This window comes from Habropoda laboriosa, unplaced genomic scaffold (genome assembly GCF_001263275.1).
Source record: "Habropoda laboriosa isolate 0110345459 unplaced genomic scaffold, ASM126327v1 scaffold99, whole genome shotgun sequence".
In the NCBI taxonomy this organism is placed as follows: domain Eukaryota; kingdom Metazoa; phylum Arthropoda; class Insecta; order Hymenoptera; family Apidae; genus Habropoda; species Habropoda laboriosa.
In genome coordinates, this window is record NW_017100239.1 from 966,203 (window position 1) to 986,156 (window position 19,954).

General features: G+C 45.1%; 1 protein-coding gene across 1 annotated transcript in view; it reads right to left on the bottom strand.

Annotated features, from left to right (window-relative positions):
• Positions 1-880: 880 nt before the first annotated feature.
• LOC108571835 overlaps positions 881-19,954 on the bottom strand; it is a 21,352-nt gene continuing 2,278 nt past the window's right edge. Inside the window, exons 2-5 of the mRNA XM_017933976.1 lie at positions 4,111-4,207; positions 2,754-2,939; positions 1,717-1,734; positions 881-1,026 (exon numbers count right to left, since the gene is read on the bottom strand). Of these exons, the coding sequence (XP_017789465.1) occupies positions 881-1,026; positions 1,717-1,734; positions 2,754-2,939; positions 4,111-4,195 (435 nt within the window). The 5' untranslated portion in view covers positions 4,196-4,207. The remainder of the gene's footprint in view (positions 1,027-1,716; positions 1,735-2,753; positions 2,940-4,110; positions 4,208-19,954) is intronic.

A 19,954-nucleotide genomic window follows, 5' to 3' on the forward strand; every position in this document is an offset into this window, starting at 1 on the left:
ATGTTTCTAAGGTTCACCAGCAGACTGTGCCAAGAACATTTATTTTTTCGTGACAACAAAATACCATATACACAATCCAATGGTTTACAATGATTTATTTACACACTGTTGTGACCTTTGATTGTACATTATGTTAACAAATTTTTATTTACACTAATGTATTTGCATTATTTCGTTAAATGTCTTTCGTCGTGTAAAAAGCGGGCTGTCTATAGAACGTTACACAGCTTGTTAGTATAAAATTTACTCACATTAGTTTTCGATACGCGTGCAAAGCGTGTCTGTAGGGTTGTGTTTCGTATTATCTCTTTCTATAATGTCTTTACATTTAGTCATATCGTATCGCGGCACATGTTACGATACAACATCATGATTTCTGAGCATCTCAGAAATATATACACATATCTTTGTTATAAATTTTTTAATAGATTATGGGTAAGTCGAGGACGAGAGCTTCTATGTAACCGCCCTCTTCAATTTCCTGCTAGGTATCTCCAAGTGCAGAAGATACAGCGTTAGCGTGTGTCAATGCTGTCCACAAAGGGCTATGATCCACGGGTAATGGTACCGCCGATTTCGATGGTCGAGGAGACCTGTGCAAAACAATAGACGATTAGCAAACGTTCGTTTCTGTTTCATCGCGAAATCTTTTACACGTTACTTAGTATCGGGTGTTGACGCGCAAATTCAAAAAAATACCACGATACCGTGTCGGCAATGTAGGAATTCTAGTACATTTTTTCTGAGAAAGCAAGTAAACCAACGGTAGGAAAATTAGCATCATCAGGAATAAAACAATCGTTCCTCTTCTCTTATCATCCGTTGAGAAAAGTAAGGGAAAAGAGTAAGATATTGACCTAGGCGGTACCAAGGCTGGATGCTAATCTGGACTACTGAGTTCCAATGCAGTACTCTGTTCCGGATCCGATCGTTCTTCGACCACCGTGTCTAATTCTAGCGATGGAAAAGCTCTAGATCCTCGATCGCTTCGTAACGATACTGTTCTCGTTGGCCGATCAATTCCAGCTGTCACATACAAGTATTGAAATCAGTATTCATAGAGCAACGATACGTGTAAAAGTTTGGTTATGTTTACAAAATTTTTCTCATTACCAAGCATTCAGAAATGTTTACTAAAGAAATCCGTAAATAGAAGCACAGGTTAATGTGCCAATAGTGAAAATTCATACCGACTAAATACATTCTACCGTAAACATTACGGGACTCGATCTGTTAATTCAACTAAGAACAATATTGTTCTTTATATCCGAAATGCGGTTAAAATGTACGCTGCATAGGCTTGCATAGCAAATACTATAAAGTCATGCGACTATACATCACGTGAAATATGTAATATATTCATGCCGTTGCATTCAGATGAAAATCTAGCCAAGCTGCGTATAATTTTCTACGTCCAAATTCGCTCAACTTGGCTTATTTTTAACTTTCAGGATTGCGTTGCAAACGTTAAGCTGCAGCGACACGATTATCGTAACGAGTTATACCACTTCGATACAGAATTATCTCTATTATTATCATTTCTTTCGAATTGTTGGCGAAACTTTGATTAAATTCTATATTAAGTATGCAGCGGCTGTAGCAGCGGCGGATGACTATGCGTTAAGTAAAAGAAACCGAACGACGGTTTCCGAAAAAAGGTCTAAAAGTCTCTAGAGACGAAAGTCAAGCAACAATCAGGCTGATGAAAAGCTTTACCTAAATCCTCTTTAGATGCTGCACTTGACGGGATAATAAAATAACGCATATATATGTTTCAGTTTCGAAGCCTTTTTCGAAGAAGTGACTTTATCGCGATGCTGCAATTTTAATCGAACGAATTAATCGTACGCATGCGTGAAAGAACGAAGGGTAAATATTTGCCCGTCGTAGCTTCGTTTCACAGACCTGGTCCCTGGTTAATCGAAATCTTGACTCTTGTGTGCTGTACACGGTAACTAAACCGATCATTTATCAAATTTCGAAGCCCGTAAATCAAGGGTTGCAGTAGTTGTGTATATGTATATGTATGTATGTATTTATATACCTTCAGAGTCAGCTGTATATCATAGGCATCAAGTTTTCTCTACATGCACAGGCGTGGTAGTTTCTAGAATCGAACCAACTATCGTCCCTGAGAATTTTCCCTACGTTAGCAACAAATTAGCCTGTACATTTTCACGATGTAATCTGTACAACAGGAGTAATTAAAAGTTGTCAGAAGCCAATAAAATCCATTACTCTGCGGTCGTTTAGTTTCTCGCTACTTTCACGAAGATCGAGCATTTTTATCGGAAAACATAATCTAAGGCCGCGTGTATGGACACGACACCTGCGTTTGAAATATTCTAAAATCGGTACACGAACGGCCCGGGATATCCAGGCCAACATTTAATCTGGTTAATGCCTCTTTCGCCCTCTTTGTATACATACACACACACACATGTACGTATACGTAGTGAATGTTTCTAGGTAGAAAAGCGACCACGGTAGCCGTGGTTGTTAAAGAGGTTCGGGGTGCTAAAACACAAATGTTTCGTGACCTCAATTCGTTTTCGTTACAGAACGTGTGTACAGGCGAAGGTTGCCTTTTAAAAGACGTACACGTTTCACTTGAAAAATCGCAGCTTCGGTAACGACGCGTTTCTCTTTGTTTTTTTTCCAACGATCGCGTAAGTTACGAATGAAACGTAAATTACGGGGACGGAGGATGGAGGTTGGTTCGATGAAGGGTGGAATTTACCCTTGAAACTTACCTAAACGATGAACAGGGCTAAAACGAACGAGACTGAGAGCCCCGTGATCCAGATCGCAATTTCTTCTTCTTGCTCGTTCTCTCGCGAGCTTTGCCCTTCTTCTTAGACAGCAGATCACCATTAGCGCCAACAATGGAAACCCGAGGATGCACGATACTATTGGAATAATGATACTCTCCGGAGTTACTAAAAATGCCAAATCATTTTCTACGTGTATGTATACATAAATACTTATGCACGGTAGTGTATATATAGGTGCGTTGTTACAAACGAAGTGTTAGCATTTTCAGAGTTTCACTCGGTTAGGCAACGTACACGGAGTAGCGTAGACACGTCGTGAGAATAAGAGGAATAATTTATCACTTTGTAAATTCTAGATACTCCGAAGTTCAACAGCTGCGGCAAATTCTGAAACGAAGCTTCGTATTTATACGATGCTCGTATAATTTCTCAACGAACACGGTAATTCACGGTGTATTACACTGTAGAGAGTGTAATAACTGCTGATTGAAATTGGCATTTTCACCGAGCGAAGTTCGCGTATGTGGTAATAAACGAGCGCTTATCGCGGTCGTAATACAGAATAAAATTGAAACGAACGTTTCGTTAGATTTCTGAAACGAGAACTTCGCTCTCGGGGGAAGAAAAATGGTAGATAGAACGGTGAGAACGATTCGATGGAATTAAAGTAATATCTTCTCGAGTTAAGCTGAGAATATTATTGCCGATAATAGTAAAATATCTCGCTTCGTTTTTTCTTCTCTTTCTTAATCTAGTGGGGTCTAGATGGTTTCTAATTACATTAACCTTTTATACTCCACGCTACTTTTGGACCCTCGAGATCAAGAAGCAACCACTTGCTTGGTTGCTCCTTTAAGTACAACGAGAATTCGCTCTCTCTCCCGAGGGGAGACTTTAACGAGATACTTAACTCTTTCACAATTCTTTTAAGTTTGCAACGGGACCAGCTTCTGCGTCTGGAAGTTCGCGGTAATTTGATTCGTTACCTTTGATCATTTTCCCGGTAATTGAATTTCCGTATTATTGAAACTTAAGTAGGAAATATTTTCCACCAGTTCGGCATAATTAAGTGTCAATTTTTTCATTCTGGAATTTTTCAAATCAAATTTAATCGTCGTGTTTTAAATTGTTCGTCCTCTCTGTTTTCTTTATTAGTTTCCATTTAAGCAAAATTATGGAATTTATATATTTACGATACGTAGAATTTGTCTACGGAAACCTGAAAATGCTAATACGAAAAGGAAAGACGAAATAAAACTACTCGTTTTAGTTGGAGATATAGATGTATTTTTAAAAAATTTTATTTGAAACGATTTAAAATATGCGATTGTCTCACCTGTCGGATAAATTACAATCGTTGGTCTCTTGGATTGTGGAATGGTTGGAATCGTTGGTCGCCCCGCTCTCACTTCGACCGACATTTTGCATTCGATCTGGAGCAAAATTGGTACACAATTACTTTACCGAACCGTTTGAATTTGCCGCGTGTACGAATAATAGTTACGACCCCCTCGACAGGCGGCGCGGCGGTAGTGACAACTAAGATGGTGAATTTAAGCGCGGCGCGAATAACGCGAAGGACAGCGATGAGATTACTTTGGCGAAACGTAGTTGTGCGGTGAAACCTTGTCGTGCTTGCCTAAAAGTCGCGAACGATAACATTCCCGGTCTCGCGAATCGACGAAGTTGTGATTCAGTGTAGCGTTCCTACGAAGGCACGTGTGCTTGTTTGCTGTTGACGCGTTCCAGGTGCCACCGAAGCGTCCACAAATGCTGCGCAAAAAAAGGTACGAAAAAAGACTTTCAAACTACACGATTCGTCGTTAAAAACATTCCTAAGAGCAAGGTGATACGTTGTGAGATTCCGAGGCACGTTCATTCACGTTCCCTGACATCGTAAATTGTATCCGTAGAGTACACGTAAACGTATACACACGGATGATGAAATTTCATCACCTCTCGCGGCAAGGGGGAACGTTGTTTACTTCCCTTTGACTTCGTTACGTTTCTTCTACCGTTCTTTCTTTTCCTCTTCTCGGAAAAGCAACAACGATACGCGTATCTGTATATGTACACACCGTGTACATCGAGACAGAATGTTTACTCTGCGTAGAGGCGTTTAGAGTTCATTTCGTTTTTGTCTCGACGCTTAATTCTCATTGACTCTGAGCCGTAAGGAGTTTAAGAAGCATTCTAGCTCTAGCCTCGGCTACTTTATCTCCTCGAAGGTGCGTATAACCTATTGGAATTTCACTGTATCACGTCGTAAGAAGTATTCGTTGTACATTCGAAGCCGAGACGAGTAAAATTTCGCGCTTCAACGTACAAGCGTAAGAATACGTTTGTCGTAAGTGAGGTTAGGTGGTTAAAAACAACATGGCGGACTGATTATCGTTAACGAACGAAGAAACCCGATACTTGACGTGCACCAACGAGTGCAACAAGTAGCAACCTTGTTTCCATTCCTAATTAACCTTCCTCGACAATAGCTCGCCCCAGAAAATCAACGAGTTTAATTCTTCACGTACGTAGAAGGTCGGAGGTGGCTGGTTAGCTCTCCAAGACACACGATCCCCGTAATTCCTGCTTCCGTTTAGCCTTCGCCTCTGCTTTTTGTCCCGGTAGCTCGCCGAATATTGCCTCTATAAATTGTCCTACATACGCGAGGCCGGGTTGAAAGAGGGCTGGGAGCCCCCTGGGAAGGGCGAGCCCGATGGAAAGACGCTGTTATCTTACCTCAAAGAGGTCTAGCTTCGAAATAGCAAACAATTTTCTCTATTCAAGACGAGCTGCCTTTCCTCCCCTCCTACCCTCCGCCATTACTTTATCTATCCATCGAAGGATACCAAAGGATGAAAATAGCCTGGCCCATTTCTCTCAGTGTCAACTCTGGACACGTGCCTTTATTTACGCCAGCTGGTCGGGTTACGGACATTTATAAAACGCGTTTAAGAAGCATCGAACGTGATACTTGTTGACCCAAGAGCAGGCTAACCGAAACATGTTGGAATCTAGCCAGAAGAGAACGTTCTTGATCGTTCCTTCCGTTGCACACTCCGAGGATTCGCGAGATTTACCTGCGTTGGATAACCAACCGCCCATTGACGTCGAGTCGCTCTAAAGATCAACCCTGTAACGTCGAAAACAAGTTAACCAAAGTCTTGTCCAACAATTCGTCACCAGAACCAACTTCACCTTCTCCCCCAAATCTCTTCCTTATAAGTATACCCGAAAAATCCCTCGGAGCATCGTTAAGAGCGGTCGATCTATACTCTGTCCAATTTAAGAATAACCTCGCTTTTTCCTCCGAAAAGAATAACGACCGATTTTCCTCCGTTCTGCGCATAGACAGGGTAAGGCGGAGAAAAACGTAGCCGGTTAAGCGAGGTCGTTCTAGCCCTGCCTTAGGCACGTCCCATGCGCGAAGCGAGGTTATTCTTAAATTGGACAGAGTGTAGTACACAGCAGCAACAACGCTAAAATATAATCGGTGTGAACTTTCCTCCCCGGATTCCAACAGCTGGTCGCGAGCTTAGAGAAATAGAAAATCGCATTCTGGGTCGTTGAATCTCGTTGCGAAAAAGCATCGAGAACTGTTTCGTAGTCTGGCCAAGTATCGAACTTGAGATTTGGAAAGTTGGAATTTCCCGACACTCTCGTTCTCGCCTCTGTTGATTCTCCCCCCACGGTAGAGGAACACGGTGTGCAAAAACTGTGCTGCGTATATCAGAAGTTGCATTTGCATTATCCTCGAATTACCTTATCGTACGTCCCGCAGCGAAACGCGTCGCCCCTTTCGACTATTTTCCCCTGGCTCGCACGGTTAATTCGGCGAGTCTGCGGCTTACAGAGGGAAAACGAGAGTTCACGTTGCACCGGTTGTATTCAGCGTTATCTGCATTATTGGCGGTACATGGGTACGTATCGTATGCTGTTGCCGGGTTACCACCATCTCTGCGTACGTGTTGCTCGTCTCTCCCCCTTTTTTTACCTTTCGTCCTCCTCCCTGATCAATCTAAGTAGACATTGTGTTAATTGGGCAACACGCTTAGGATAAACGCGGTCTGTTTGTCACCCAATCATACTTTCCGCCGACCCTTTCACTCATCCTCGAACTCTGTGGTAGCCCACCTAATCTCCACCGTTAGTCATCCTGTTTTCACTAGTTTTCCTCGCCGTTTGCTCATCCGAACAAACCAGCCTAAACCAACCCCTCCAGTTCTAGACCGTTATATAGGAAATCAATGACCACCGGTCAGCCCCTGTACAACCAGCAGCTCGTTACTCTAAAATATTCAACTCTGCATTTCACAAAACGTGTCTTTTGGCGTCTTAATCCCTCACCTGAACGGTGTATCACTGCGACGGTATAAAACTTACACCTGTGAGCTCCGAAGCGTGTTCGCGCTCGCCTCGACTCATCCTCGAACCCTGGCACAGACCTCCATCCTTTACGAGTTCCTTCCACCCCTCACATGATAATTAGAGAGACACTTTCACGGAAGTACAGACTTTAGTGCGTCGTCGCCAACAAATCCTTACCGAACCTCGTTCTATTCTTCCACGCGAACTTTCTCTTTTCCAACTCCTTCAGATTTTAGTTTCCGTTCTTTTGTCTCTCCCCGGGTTAAGACTTGCTTTCGTCCTCGAGTGGCCTAAGAAGCGCACATGTGGCATCCAGGTTCGCACGAGGACGAACGGCCCTTCCGTTTCCACCACTTTCTCCACTTCTATCTTTATCTATCGCTACTCCTGTCTCCCTGTCCTAACAATATAAAAACCCAGTACGCCTACACCTCCGGACAGTTTGTTCCTTTACCGACCATCGCGACGTACCCGCCGAACCGCTGCCGCCGGGACGAGTAACAAAATAAACGATTGTATTTCCTGGGCCAATTGCACGCCCGTACGACCATAAATTTGTACTTTAATAAATTGAGGTGAAAACAGGGTAACGACGTTCCTCGGTGCATTAACACCCGAAAACTTCAAACTCCGCGAGTCACTCCTGAAACGTATACCTGTGCAATAGTAATAAAAGATTTATTTTGTGAAACCAGTGTTGAGGTTTTCAAGTCCCTGTTCGGCTGCGGCAATGCCGATCACGGTAATCCCTGTATTAGCGAGCTGATAAATCAACAAGTGGTAAGAAGACTGAAGAAAAATTGGCCTAAAATTGGTCGTATCGTTACGTCTGTTGAACAGTTAGCCGCAAGATCGCACCGATGTAATTCCGCAATCCGCGAGATACTTGCGTAAAAGTCGAAACGTTCGCTGGATTGTTTGTTGAAAGATGGGAAGGACATTTGAGAATCCTCCGTGATCCTCTGGAAGTACGAGTTCGGACGTAGAGTTACGCTTGTCGCGAGTGTTACCGAGAAGGATCGACGCAATTTTCCAACGAGGTCTTTACCTGTACCGCCGCTTTCAGCATTTTACAGCCCTCCGATAGTTTTACAGAGGTTGTTGCCGTTGTGGAAGTTTGTTGATTAAACTAGCCCGATAAAGGTCTCCGCTGGAACAACATGCCGGCGAAAATTTAGTTAACTCACAAGGGGGACCGCAGGCAAGTGTTCCGCGCCGCTTTTGATCGAACTTTGTTGCCGGAAAGCGGCAGGGAAAAATATTCGACACGTGTCCGGTTATTTTTTCAGCGTAAACAGCAATTTTTCAAATGCACGTCAAATAATGCCACTTTTCACCGCGTTTACCAGAGATCGCTGTCGAAAATTCGAAACGTTCCAGACGTTACAGCCTGCGTACACTTAGCATTTCTACACTGTATGTATCCGGTGAAACTTTTACTTGAGCTTCTCGTTTCCCTTTAAACCTTCCCTTTTTCGTCGAACGAAACTCGGGAATGAAATGGGTAATATATTCCCGGTTAGAAGGGAAACTAGGACAATTAATGATAAATTCGAACTTTCGGCTGCTGTTTGCACGCGGATGAGCGAACTCGTTGTTCGAGTACTTCTCGTCGGGGTATCGAATAACGGTGGAAATTTGGTCACCGTGGATTTTTATACACTTCCGCAGCTTCGTCGATGCGTGATTGCGAATTTATTCGCCTGGCTGCTTGGAGAAGAATGAAATTTAGGTCGGTGAAAACCCGTAAAAATTTCGTTGGAATGAATCAACACCCGCTGGCTGTTGATCGAGTGATTGCAACGAGGATACTAATCGGAGTAGCTGGAGCATTACCGAGGATAGCTTTTAAAACGACCTTAATCGCTGTCGGACACAAGGAACTTTTCAACCTCGGCCAAAGTTCCACAAGTAGACGAAGGTTAACGAACCCTTTTTACGTGGTTACAGGCTCTTTCTCCGAGAATCGTCTAAATAATGAAAGGAGTTTACGGAACGTGAGGTAAAACCAGGCTCTCGCGAGCGAAGTCTGGAACGCGATCGATATTCACAGTCGTGTATCACGTTGCGTCGACGTCGATATCCTCGTTAATTAGTCGTCCCCGCGCTAATCTAGTAGGTCCTTTAATCAAAGGACACACGTCCACGCATCGCAGTTTTTTCGCTGGAATTTTTTCCAGCTGTTGCGATTTAATCGGGTAGTGAATCTTACACGGATCGAGCGTTAGAAGAGAATCGATCTTCGTATCCGTGCAGCATTTGTGAAAGGATTCTGATACGTGATACGAAATATTGGTACTCGACACGTTTCCTTCCGCGGCACGAAATTCGTTTTTGCACCCTGTGTTACCCCGCTTCCCTTTAATAGAGAAAAATGTAAATCACCTTGGATATCGATAAAACGGTCACAGACAGCCGTGGTAGATAGGACGCAGTTACCCGCGTACCTTATGCCTTCTCGAATTCTGCACGCTTTGAAATTCGATCTGCCGCGATACCTTTCAGTTCTTTCCCCGTCGATCGGCTTATCCTTCGGTATAAAGTTGTAAAACGCGGACGACACCGGTGCGTTCGCGCCGCGAATTAACAAGGATCGACGCCTCACCTACAGCAACCGGACTAGCACGTGATCTGTGTCAGATTTGCTTATCCAGACCACACGGGGATCGTCCTTTGTCCCCGGCTTGTCAGATGCAGCTGCAACGATATCCTTTGACTGGTCATAGAGCAGAGTTGGCCCGGATCTCGCTATGAACACTGCAGCTAGCTGATTGCGGTTAGTCGTTAAAGGAGGCTTTTTGCGGCCTGATTTCGTAGTAGGAAACGCACGATCCTCTCGCGGATTCGAACATGTTAGGATATGCTCGTGGTAGTTGCAACCAACTTTCGAGCCTTGTCGATTTTAGCACAAATCGCCTTACTTACTTAGTGTGCCGGCTAAATGAAGGACCACCTCCGTGATTAGGAGGTATCGACTAAACTTGTTAAGGGCGACTCGTGGCGTGGTCAGATGACTTCTGTCTGTCCTTTCCGCGATACTATCGAAAAAATAAAAGGATACAAGCACTTGGCCGAATACGCCAAGAAAGTGTTTGCAAAAAGACGTAAAAGAATGTCAGAAAGTAGAACTGGTCCACCTCCACGTGGTTAGGGATGGGAACCTGTCGCCACGTCAGGGCTAAGAGACCAGCAAATAAGAGAATCGTGTATGCGAAGACACTGTTTAACAAACTTATAAAGCAGAGCCAGGCCGGCAATGACGCTAACGTTACATAAACGAAAAGTATGAAAACAGAGCGGGGATGAGCGAAAGCTCCAGTACCGTACAAGTCTGAGTACATAACGATGGAACGATGTCCTTTCCGCGAAAGGTCTCACGACATCGTCGCGGGGGCGAGGCCCTCGGATAGGTTGGATACATTTTTCGATAGTGGTGGGGAAAAAGTGTTGGTCAAAATCATAGGTGGGAAAACTACACGAAAATGCCACCCCCTTGAGAGACGCACGCGGGAATTCCGAGTGCCTCGAACAATCAGACAATAGTAGCAGACAATAACGTTAAGACGTTACAGGTTAACGAGGCAATTGAAAGGCTGCGATTGCCGTGGTGTCATAAAATTACTACGAAACGAACGAAGGCGAAAAAATATATACAACAGAACTACGTGCTAAGAAATCGAAGAATTCGCCGGGGCTCAATTCTCTTCGTTCGCCTCCCTCTCGTTGAATGCATAATTTCTATGAGAAAATGGAGGACGAAACTGTAACCGCGTCTTGCACGAAAAAATATTTCGCTCGTGTAATCACCGTAGAGGTTGAAAGTTGAACGAGTGCCTTCTCTCTTTGGATAGTTAACTGGCCTCTTTCTCTAGGCTAAAGCAAAGATTGTACCACCGAGTTTGTACAAGTATTACTATCTTCCCTCTTTCTATACGCTAACGTGGAAATGGTGCAGCGTAATACGCTTCAGAGGTTCTCGCGTTAGACGAGGAGCGTGGAATTTTCGAATTCGCCAGGATTCCGGTGCACAAAGGATTCTGTACTCGAATTTCTTTCGTACGAGAAATTTCCACGCCGGAGCGTTGGATATCCAGTCTTTTTTCTCGAGAGCACCGCGATATTAGTCTCACACTCGACGTTCCTTAAACTGTCGCGACGAACGACTGTACGTTCTCATCACGCGTCACCTCCGAGTATCGACGAGGTGTGACGTTGCTCTGGCAAAGGGAGAGTCGCCAACTTTGAGAACCGTCGCTTTTTAACATCTGAACTGCGGAAGAAAGTCGCTGAAACGGCGAACGCAGTGCAGAAAAATTTCCCGTTTTCTGCAATTTAACTACCGCGTTATCGCGTGTTGCGAGGGGAAATTGGAGGTGTAACATTTGATCGCGTTTCAAGACGATCTCCGCAGCGAAGGGGTTAATAGATGTTATCGTAATCCGCGGCGTTCAATATTTATACAGGATCCGCGGAGGAATAATTCCCCGGTATGTTTCGCAAGCGTGAAATCGATGCGTCTTGCGAGCGTTAAAGCAAAAATTGATTAAAGCGATCGTTGGCAATTTATGCGGTCGTAGGAGCGAATTTATTTCCTTTTTCTACGCATCTTTGGGTAATTTAAACGTCTGGTCGAAATGCCATTACGGCAATCTGCGTCCGTAAATCATATACGCGCACACAGAAGGAACTTTCCACCGCAGGAAATTCGAAGGTTGAATTTTAGTGGGCAAGTTGGGGATATAATTGCGGTACAGCGTTTGCGCGAGCATAGCCGAGTAACGGTCCATTTATAATTTTGGCTCATCAGCCGGAACGTGGTGCGATCCCGGGATGGAAACTCCTCGACGGGGGAGAGAGTTAGATCTTGTTCCGGATTGTATAACTCGAGCAGTGGTGAATCTGCTTAAGACCATTGTTGCCACTGTGTACCACTGTGTATTCCACTCTGGGGAATGATAATATCAACGGAGACAGACGTCGCTGTCGCGGCTCCTTTCTCCTCCCTGATTATTATCTCTGCCGAAAGATCCTTGGGTCAAGCCTGTGCAACGATAAACCTTCGCTTCCTGCTAATTCCCTATACTGCGCCTCTCCCTCTCTACTCTTCGTTGACGAAATTATATTCGTCGAAATGCAAAACAGCAGGGAGATCGTGTACCTCGAAACAGGTTTACGTTAAGCCCAGAATTCAGTTTAGAGTGTGCTTCCCTTAATCGCGTTTTTTATCAAAAGTTCATTAATAATGCATAACGCTTGACTTGGTTGAGGAAATGTAGGTCGAGTTTCTAGGGACGCGATGTTGTTTCGATGGATATCGCAACCCTCCTTCTAATCGTTACACGTATAGAAGAATTGCGAAAGCACTTGATCAGCGAGTCAATTTTCATCGTAAAAGTCCTGATTTACGTAACCTGTTCTCTGCACCGATAACAATTGCGATAGCTCATCCGAATGGGATACCTCGGAGACGTCGAATTGCAAGTTTATGGTAGTAGCTATAATAATTATCAATTTTCCCTGGTTCTGACCCGGGAAGGCTTGGTACACATGCGCAGATGTGTGCGTGTACGATGTACCTTGTTGTATACTGCGTCACGTGCACAGTCGTAATTTTCAGAGACCCTAGTAAATCTTGCATCCATTAGACGATTTCGAAACGTTCGCGTAACCATTAGGGTGCTGATAGTTTTAATAGCCTTGTCTTCTACGTATACGTAATTTTCAGTTTGCACCTTCTGCTAACAAGGTCGGATCGATTGTTTACCATAATTCCCTCCGTTTATCTTCTCCAACTGGCTATAAACCACCGAGCTATAAAGTTGAGGACGATTTCTCGGAGTTTCATACGCTCCTCGATCGGATATTCATTTCAGAACATGGATACACTGTTTCACCATGTATTCCCCCCACTCGTCGTTCTGTATTCGTCTCTGATTACCGTATCGAATCGTTCGTTCGGCAAATAATCCGACGAGTGTGCGAATAATTATCTCGCATTAACGATACAGCTTGATCGTCACAAATTTCAACGTGTTTTTCTCTCTTCGATCGGATATTTCCCGGGATTTTTCACCTTGGAATCTCGTCTGTGCAATTTACACGGAATCGCTGGCTATTGTAAATACCGGATTCATATTAACGTTTAATCTTGGACGTTTAAAACGAGAACCAGCTCTGTACCTGGAATATGTACCCACGTATTTTATCCAGGTTGCAGGTGGATAGCTGGACGAAAAATCGCGCCAAGTGCGTGTGACGTTAATGTCTGAGGAGCAGTATTCTTTCCACTTTGCCGAGTCGAAGTAAAGTTGCCCGAGGAAATATGGTTAGGGAGGAATGCGCGTGCCGGAAGTATTAAATTCCGCGTCGGTCGAGCGAAATTAACTCTGATATCGCGGATAGAGCTTTTGCACCTTTCGCTCGACTTCTCTTAATCTCCCAAGCGCGTCGATGCGGCTCCTTTTCTCTCAAGTATTCAGATTTTCCCCCAGACCGGAACAATGCGTACAGCGATCCCTTTAATTTTCTGTTGAAAATTCGAGGAGAAAGTCGCGATTCTTCACGGTAGAGTTGGAAAGTTGGATTAATTGCCGTTCGTAAATTCCTTTATTGCAATTTCCCGGATGAAGATCACGGAGAAAAGACTCGAACGGCGCGAATGGAAGTTTCGCCGGGGCGTAAAATTGAAATTCTTTTTCCGCCACGTTTTATCACCCTTTGACCAGATAGACTTCAAATTGGCTAATTCCACTTAGGGGTTCGTCGAGCGACGTCCGTTCGACGATTATCAAGTAATTGCGGCAACTTTTCCGCACCGAGAGGCGATAATAGGATCGGAACGAGCTTAATTTTTACGTCTGCTACCGGCGACGAGTATCTCGATGTTCGTGAAACCGACAAAAAGAACGAACGCTCCTCGATCGCGTTCTTTCCACTTATTTCACGTTTCTCCGATGGATTTCTCGCGTCTCTGCTTTGACCGTAGAATAGAGAGCAATGGGAGCACTCGCGTACCTGAATTCAGTCTCAAAAGCGTAGCGAAACTTGGTTGAACAGCTATGCGAATGATATTCCAACGGTGCCGAGAACAATACTTGATCAGTTGTTGCAGCGCGCTGCCGCGAAAAGGCGATAGGAGGTATAGCGACTAGATGCTCAGGATAAATTTACCCACGGCAACGTGAAGCAGTTTGTCCAGCCTGAGGGAACCGAGGCACGCGAATTTATGGTTTCGCGCTTAAACGCATTGTCTTGATAGAATTTCCGTGATTTCTAAAGCAAATGAAGTTTCCAGCTAGCGTACAAATGAAATTCGAGTCGTTTACGAAATGTACACCCGGGGTGCTTTGTTTTTTCCCTGCTGATTTTTGCAATTAAAATCGAGCGTTGTAAATTGTCGTTGAAGTTAACTCGCCTGTGTTTGCGAACCGTCGAGTTTCTCGGTGCCTCCTATGGACACGTAGAGAATCGTTCTGTGGATATTCTCGGTGACGACGAATAATAGGGTTTCCCGACTTCATTTCACTCCGAGTGTCTCCTCCGATAATGTACGGCAAGTCAAAGAAACTTCCTTCCTTTGGGGAGGATGCTGCTATTCTGCAGTAGTCGGTAAAGTTTAACGCAAGTGCCCGTTAATGACGGAATTAACGCGAAGGTAAAAGGGAAATCGAATTGGGGTGGGAATTTCTTTTTTGGAATCGAGACGGCAACTTTTAGTTCCTCTCGGATCGTCGGTTTCTCTGCTTCCGAGACTCTCCATACGGGATAATAGGGCAGGTATTACGAAGAAGAAGGGATGCAAGAAGTTGGCGTACGCTTAAGATAAAGGGATGCTCGTGACTGGCATCCAAAGACACTTTTTCACGCGACGTGAATCGCTGATTTGACTCTTCTCCGGACTTTCGGCACATAGTTTATACGAAACAGCCAGATTTACGACCGGTCTAACGCAGCATCGCGAATATTCGTTCCTTTCTTCTTTTAAAAACGCGGAGGAATGATTTCGAAATGAAGGTATTCGCTGAACGCTCATTTTCCGTGCAACGGAGCACGGAACAGCGTATAGAGTAAACACGGTGAAATTCCGTTATTGCAGAAAGATAACACTTCCATGAATGTCCAAATGCAGAAGAATTCCATAGAAAATGCATCGGAAGCATTTGAAACGCGATAATGGAAGGCTCGATGTAAACGCGTCGTTCGATACGCACAATGAAGTGAAATGTTTTGTCCGTAATTACGTTGCGCGGTACACTCTCGTTTAACTAAATCGGTCCGTTGCTTAATTTAATTTCGCGTAACGATTCTACACTGTCCACGTGGTCTTCGGCGTATGTATATTCGTTTCTTGTATTTCCGTCGAATCTTCTCCACCCCTCTGTGTGTTCTACTCTTAGCCTACATTCGTCCCCCTTTATTTGCCTTTCGTTTCACATGCAGCAGAGTCGCTTTTTTCGATCTTTCAATTGGCAGATTGCGACAGAGACCGAGCGTTTATCAACGTGTCATCGAGGGTTGAATCGAGGATTTCAAGCGCTCGATGCTAATTTACCCCGCGGAGATCCACGGATTCGCGGTGCTTTGAACTTACGTTCTTTCCGCCACGTTTACGAAAGCAAAGAGCGGAACAAGGTGTAGGGAGACAGGAATCGATAGTGATCTCCGAATTTAAGCGAGTAGCTCTGTCTCGCGATAAGAGGATGCTGCTTTTTCTCGTTAGCGCGGTCCGGATTCGGAAACTGGGTTAACGACAGCATAATATCTGGAAAACACACGTCATCGACCGTCTATTTCTCGTCCAATTAATCGAGCCTTCCCCCCCTGTCTATTATTCCTCGCGAAGATCAAAGTCGTTCGTCGGCGTGTTTTCGCGGTGTACGGAGCGATCAAAGAAACCGGCAGTGGAAGTACGAGACTTGAGTAGTTTCGACCGAAGAATAACGTTGATTCGATCTGTATACCGCGTAATCTTGGAACTAAGCAGTGGAGATATCCAACGGTAGGATTTGTCCTGGAAAAGATACCAAGTTTTCGGTGAGTTGGGAAACTTGCGCTCTACGGTTTGAATAGGCGCGAAGAAATCCTAGAATAAAGAGGCCGTTGAGTCGGAACAATGAATCGCAGATATTCGTCTGAATAAATCTCTGTTGGCTTCTGTCTTTCTCTCTCTGGTGATCTGATATCCTCCCTCGAAAGAGGGTCGAAAATAAGTTGGATTTTTTCCCAAAGACTTTCGATAAATCCTCGTTCACATTTCGGTGTAATAATTCCTTCCGTAACACGAGTCGGGAACGCGTGAATTAATTAATATCGGTGGAGAAAGCGGGCGTGAACCAAGGCAGAGGTAAATCACCGCCCCAAGTATATTATAGCGAAGACAGATGGCTCCATTTTCTCTCTTGTTTCCCATTCTCGACGCCCTCCTTTTTCACGCTTTTAATTCTACCTCGAGTCGGTTCTCGTTTTTCGGCGCTTGTTCGAGCAACGAGGCGATAGGAGAAGCGATAGGCTCGATGTAGGGCAATTGGTAGGACGTTACAGGCGGACCAATTCATTTCCGCGTGTCCAGCAGGTATGAAAAAAGGAAATCGAACCGGAGGTGGAAACAGGGCGATAGAGATGAAGAGGACAAAACGAGACGAGCGGTAGAAACGTTCAGTTGTCCCTCTTTCCTTATGGAAAAGCCTAGCCGGTTCTATTGTATCGCGCTCGGCCATCGGTCTACATTTCACCACTTCCATCCCTCCCCGTCTCCCACTCCTCTTTCAATAGCTCTCTGTCTATCGGGATTCTCCGTGCCTCTCCTCCTCTGACTTTGATCGTGCCCGTTTCTGGCCTGGACAGATACCTCTTATCGCCGCGATTCGTTTAAAGTAACCGCGAGCTGTTTCCTCAAGAGTCGAGTTAAGGGTGTGGAGTTAATATTCCCCCGATCGATATCTACCAGAGCCGTTTCATGTGTCGTTAACGCGACGTCCAAAGTTAGAGCAGGAACATTTGAAACGAGTAAATTTCCAAGTTGTTGCACGAGGAGCAGCGCTATTAGCTCGAAACTACCTTTAAAACGCGGTCTTCTCGGCGTCGCGATTGTAAACGCGCGCGCCGCGCTACGTCACATCGCTTGCGTCATAAACTTGAGGACAAAAAGAGAATCCGGAGCTGTAGAAATAGAACACCGTCACCGTAGCCTCGTTAGTCCCTCTCACGATGGTCGAAATAGGGGTTGAAAGCGCTCTTGGGAGAGTCTTTCCAGCCCTCTTTCTCCCACCCTTCTTCCCTTGTCTTCCTTTGACTAGACGACCATTTTGTAAAGGGTATCTCCGCCAGCTCGAACCCTCCCTGTCGTTCTCGAAACGGTATTTCCTCGTTTCGCTCTTCGGCCTTCTTCCTTCCTCCACCCTTATTTCGTTTTCTGTTTTACGGCACAAGCTTCTGAGTTATCGGCCCCCACTCCGCCTGTTTTCTTACTCCGGTAACGATAAAGATTCAAATGGTAACGGTCTTTTTTTCTCTTCCTTGGAATTTCCCCTCGCGGGAGACTTGCGTCGTAAGACTCTCTCTTGGCTGCAGCGGCATTCGCGGAGAACACACGCGGGAGACGAGACAGCTGCGTCTGCTCGCGTCGCGGCGCAGGAATTAATTAAAATTTATTCGAATCGAACTGTTGGCCTAGCTTATCTCTGCGTCGACATCTGAATATCGAGGATGTCTCTCTCTCTCTCCTTCTCTCTTTTCCTCTCCCGTCGGTTCATTTCAATTTGTAATTCAACCAGACGGAGCTTCTAGGCACGACATGTTAGCCTCTACCGGTGCACTTTTTCACGTATTTAAAGCTCACGTGCGAGCTCGGTTCGTTTGAGAGTAGCTCGAAATTCTGGCGCGCCACTGCTGTGACATTCTTGTCGAAGGTTTCGCTTCGACAGCAAGAACGTCGGCTCTTCTGTTATGAAATATTTAAAGGAAGCTGATGTATGTATATGTACGCGTCTGCCTATGTCTCCGCGAATAACTTTCCAGCCGGGAAATTTCCGCGTTTCTTGCTGCATCTTTCACGAGCACCGCGGATTCTGGATTGCTCTCCCCGTCCCTCTCGTTGCTCTCATAAAAATTCATAGGGAGGGGTTAATCGTGTCATCGGGGCATGCATTAAAGATGCCGCGTGCTATTTCTTACGTGGACGTTCTTTCCGTACCGTTCTCCGATCTCTCGATTAAGAAAGATCGGCTCTATTGTCCGCGGATGATACACATTGAGACACTTGGTTCCTCGCCGAGAAACGAAGGCAAATTATCGGAGTTAACCCCCTCGAGTGTTCCAGCGGGGAATTTTATTGCAGGCGAAAAGGTAGCAATTTCTGTCGATCTTATCAGGCATATCCGCGATCCTATCTATTCAAATAGCTCGAGGGATTAGGAATTGGATGTATCCTGGGCTGTGCCCGAACGAATTCCGTGTACTATAAGCTCGATTCTCCGTTTGCAAGAATAGGAACACGCCCATTTTGTTTACCATCCTCTGTATCGCGGCACTGTTCTTTCGATAAGGCCGATACCGTTGACCCAGATACGAAAGGGAAACGCAGAGAGAGAGAGAGGAGGTAAATGGACGGTCGTTTCCGTTTAATTAAGAAATAAATCCGCGTAACAGAGCACGATCATTCGAGACGACGAGGGTAACGAAAGTCGCCTCGCGACGTGGAAAATAATTTGCAAGGAGGGTGCCTGGTGTTCGTAAAAAGGAAACGGTCGCGAATCGCGGGATGCTCGTGGCAAGGTGTTCCTTAGACGCCGTTGAAGCCTGTAATTTTTATCAGGCGACAGCATCGTCGAGTTTCAATTACGAGAGACGAGCTCGTGGGTTTAAGCAGCGGCGAAGAAAGGGACGCGTGGTGTACGTCCACGCAAAATTCTCTGGTATATAATAATAAGATAGGAGAGGTCGATGCGAGAGTGCAGCTTCGGAAATTGCAGGTTACGACGCTCGGGTGACCCGTAAGTAAGCAAGTTTATACCGATTGTACCGGAGCCTTGTGCATTCCTTCTGTAACTTACTTTCGTTATCGCGCTCGACGAGTATCGACAGTTTTGTCAGGTTGAAACTGCAGCGTGAATTGAAAAGAAAGTATTCCGTTACTTTTGGAAGCGCGATAAATTTGACGGGGGAAGTTGCGCAGTTGCATCGAGATTAGGGGACGAGCTCGTCGTCGTCTGGTCTCAACATATTAGGCTCAATTTCCAAGCTAGCGTAATCAGCGAATCAGCGTAATTACTTCTGACTGTCGTTAAACTCTGGAACACCGTTTCGTTGGCGGAATCGCGGCTGCAATTGGAGCGAACGCCTCTCTTCTCTGGGTTGAAATCCAGAGAAATTGTTTAATCTTTCGCGTACGGCTGATTAGAAACAAACGACGAAAGATGAGATAACCGCAGAATACTCGATAGAGGGATAACGAGCATTGTTTGGCCACGCACCGGCTGAAAGGGTCTCTAATTAAGGAAACCACCGGTGGCTTTGTGCGTGAAATGTCACATGGACCGCGAAACAAAAGACCTGTTTTCGTGGTCTTTGAAAGCGTACTACGCGATATTGGCTGCCGATTTATTACGATTCCGCGGCGGGGAGTTAACGATTTAACGTGGTGAATTAATGTCGGGCAAAAGCTCCCGTTAAAACTCCGGGATTCGTCGGAGAAATTCATAAGGGGGCTCTATAAAGCGCGACAATTCTCCCCCGTCGAGTATAATTTCAGGAAAGAAAGAGAGACGTGGAAGGGCAAGAAATCAATGTCTTCGATTTCTCGTCTCGTAGAGGCGACA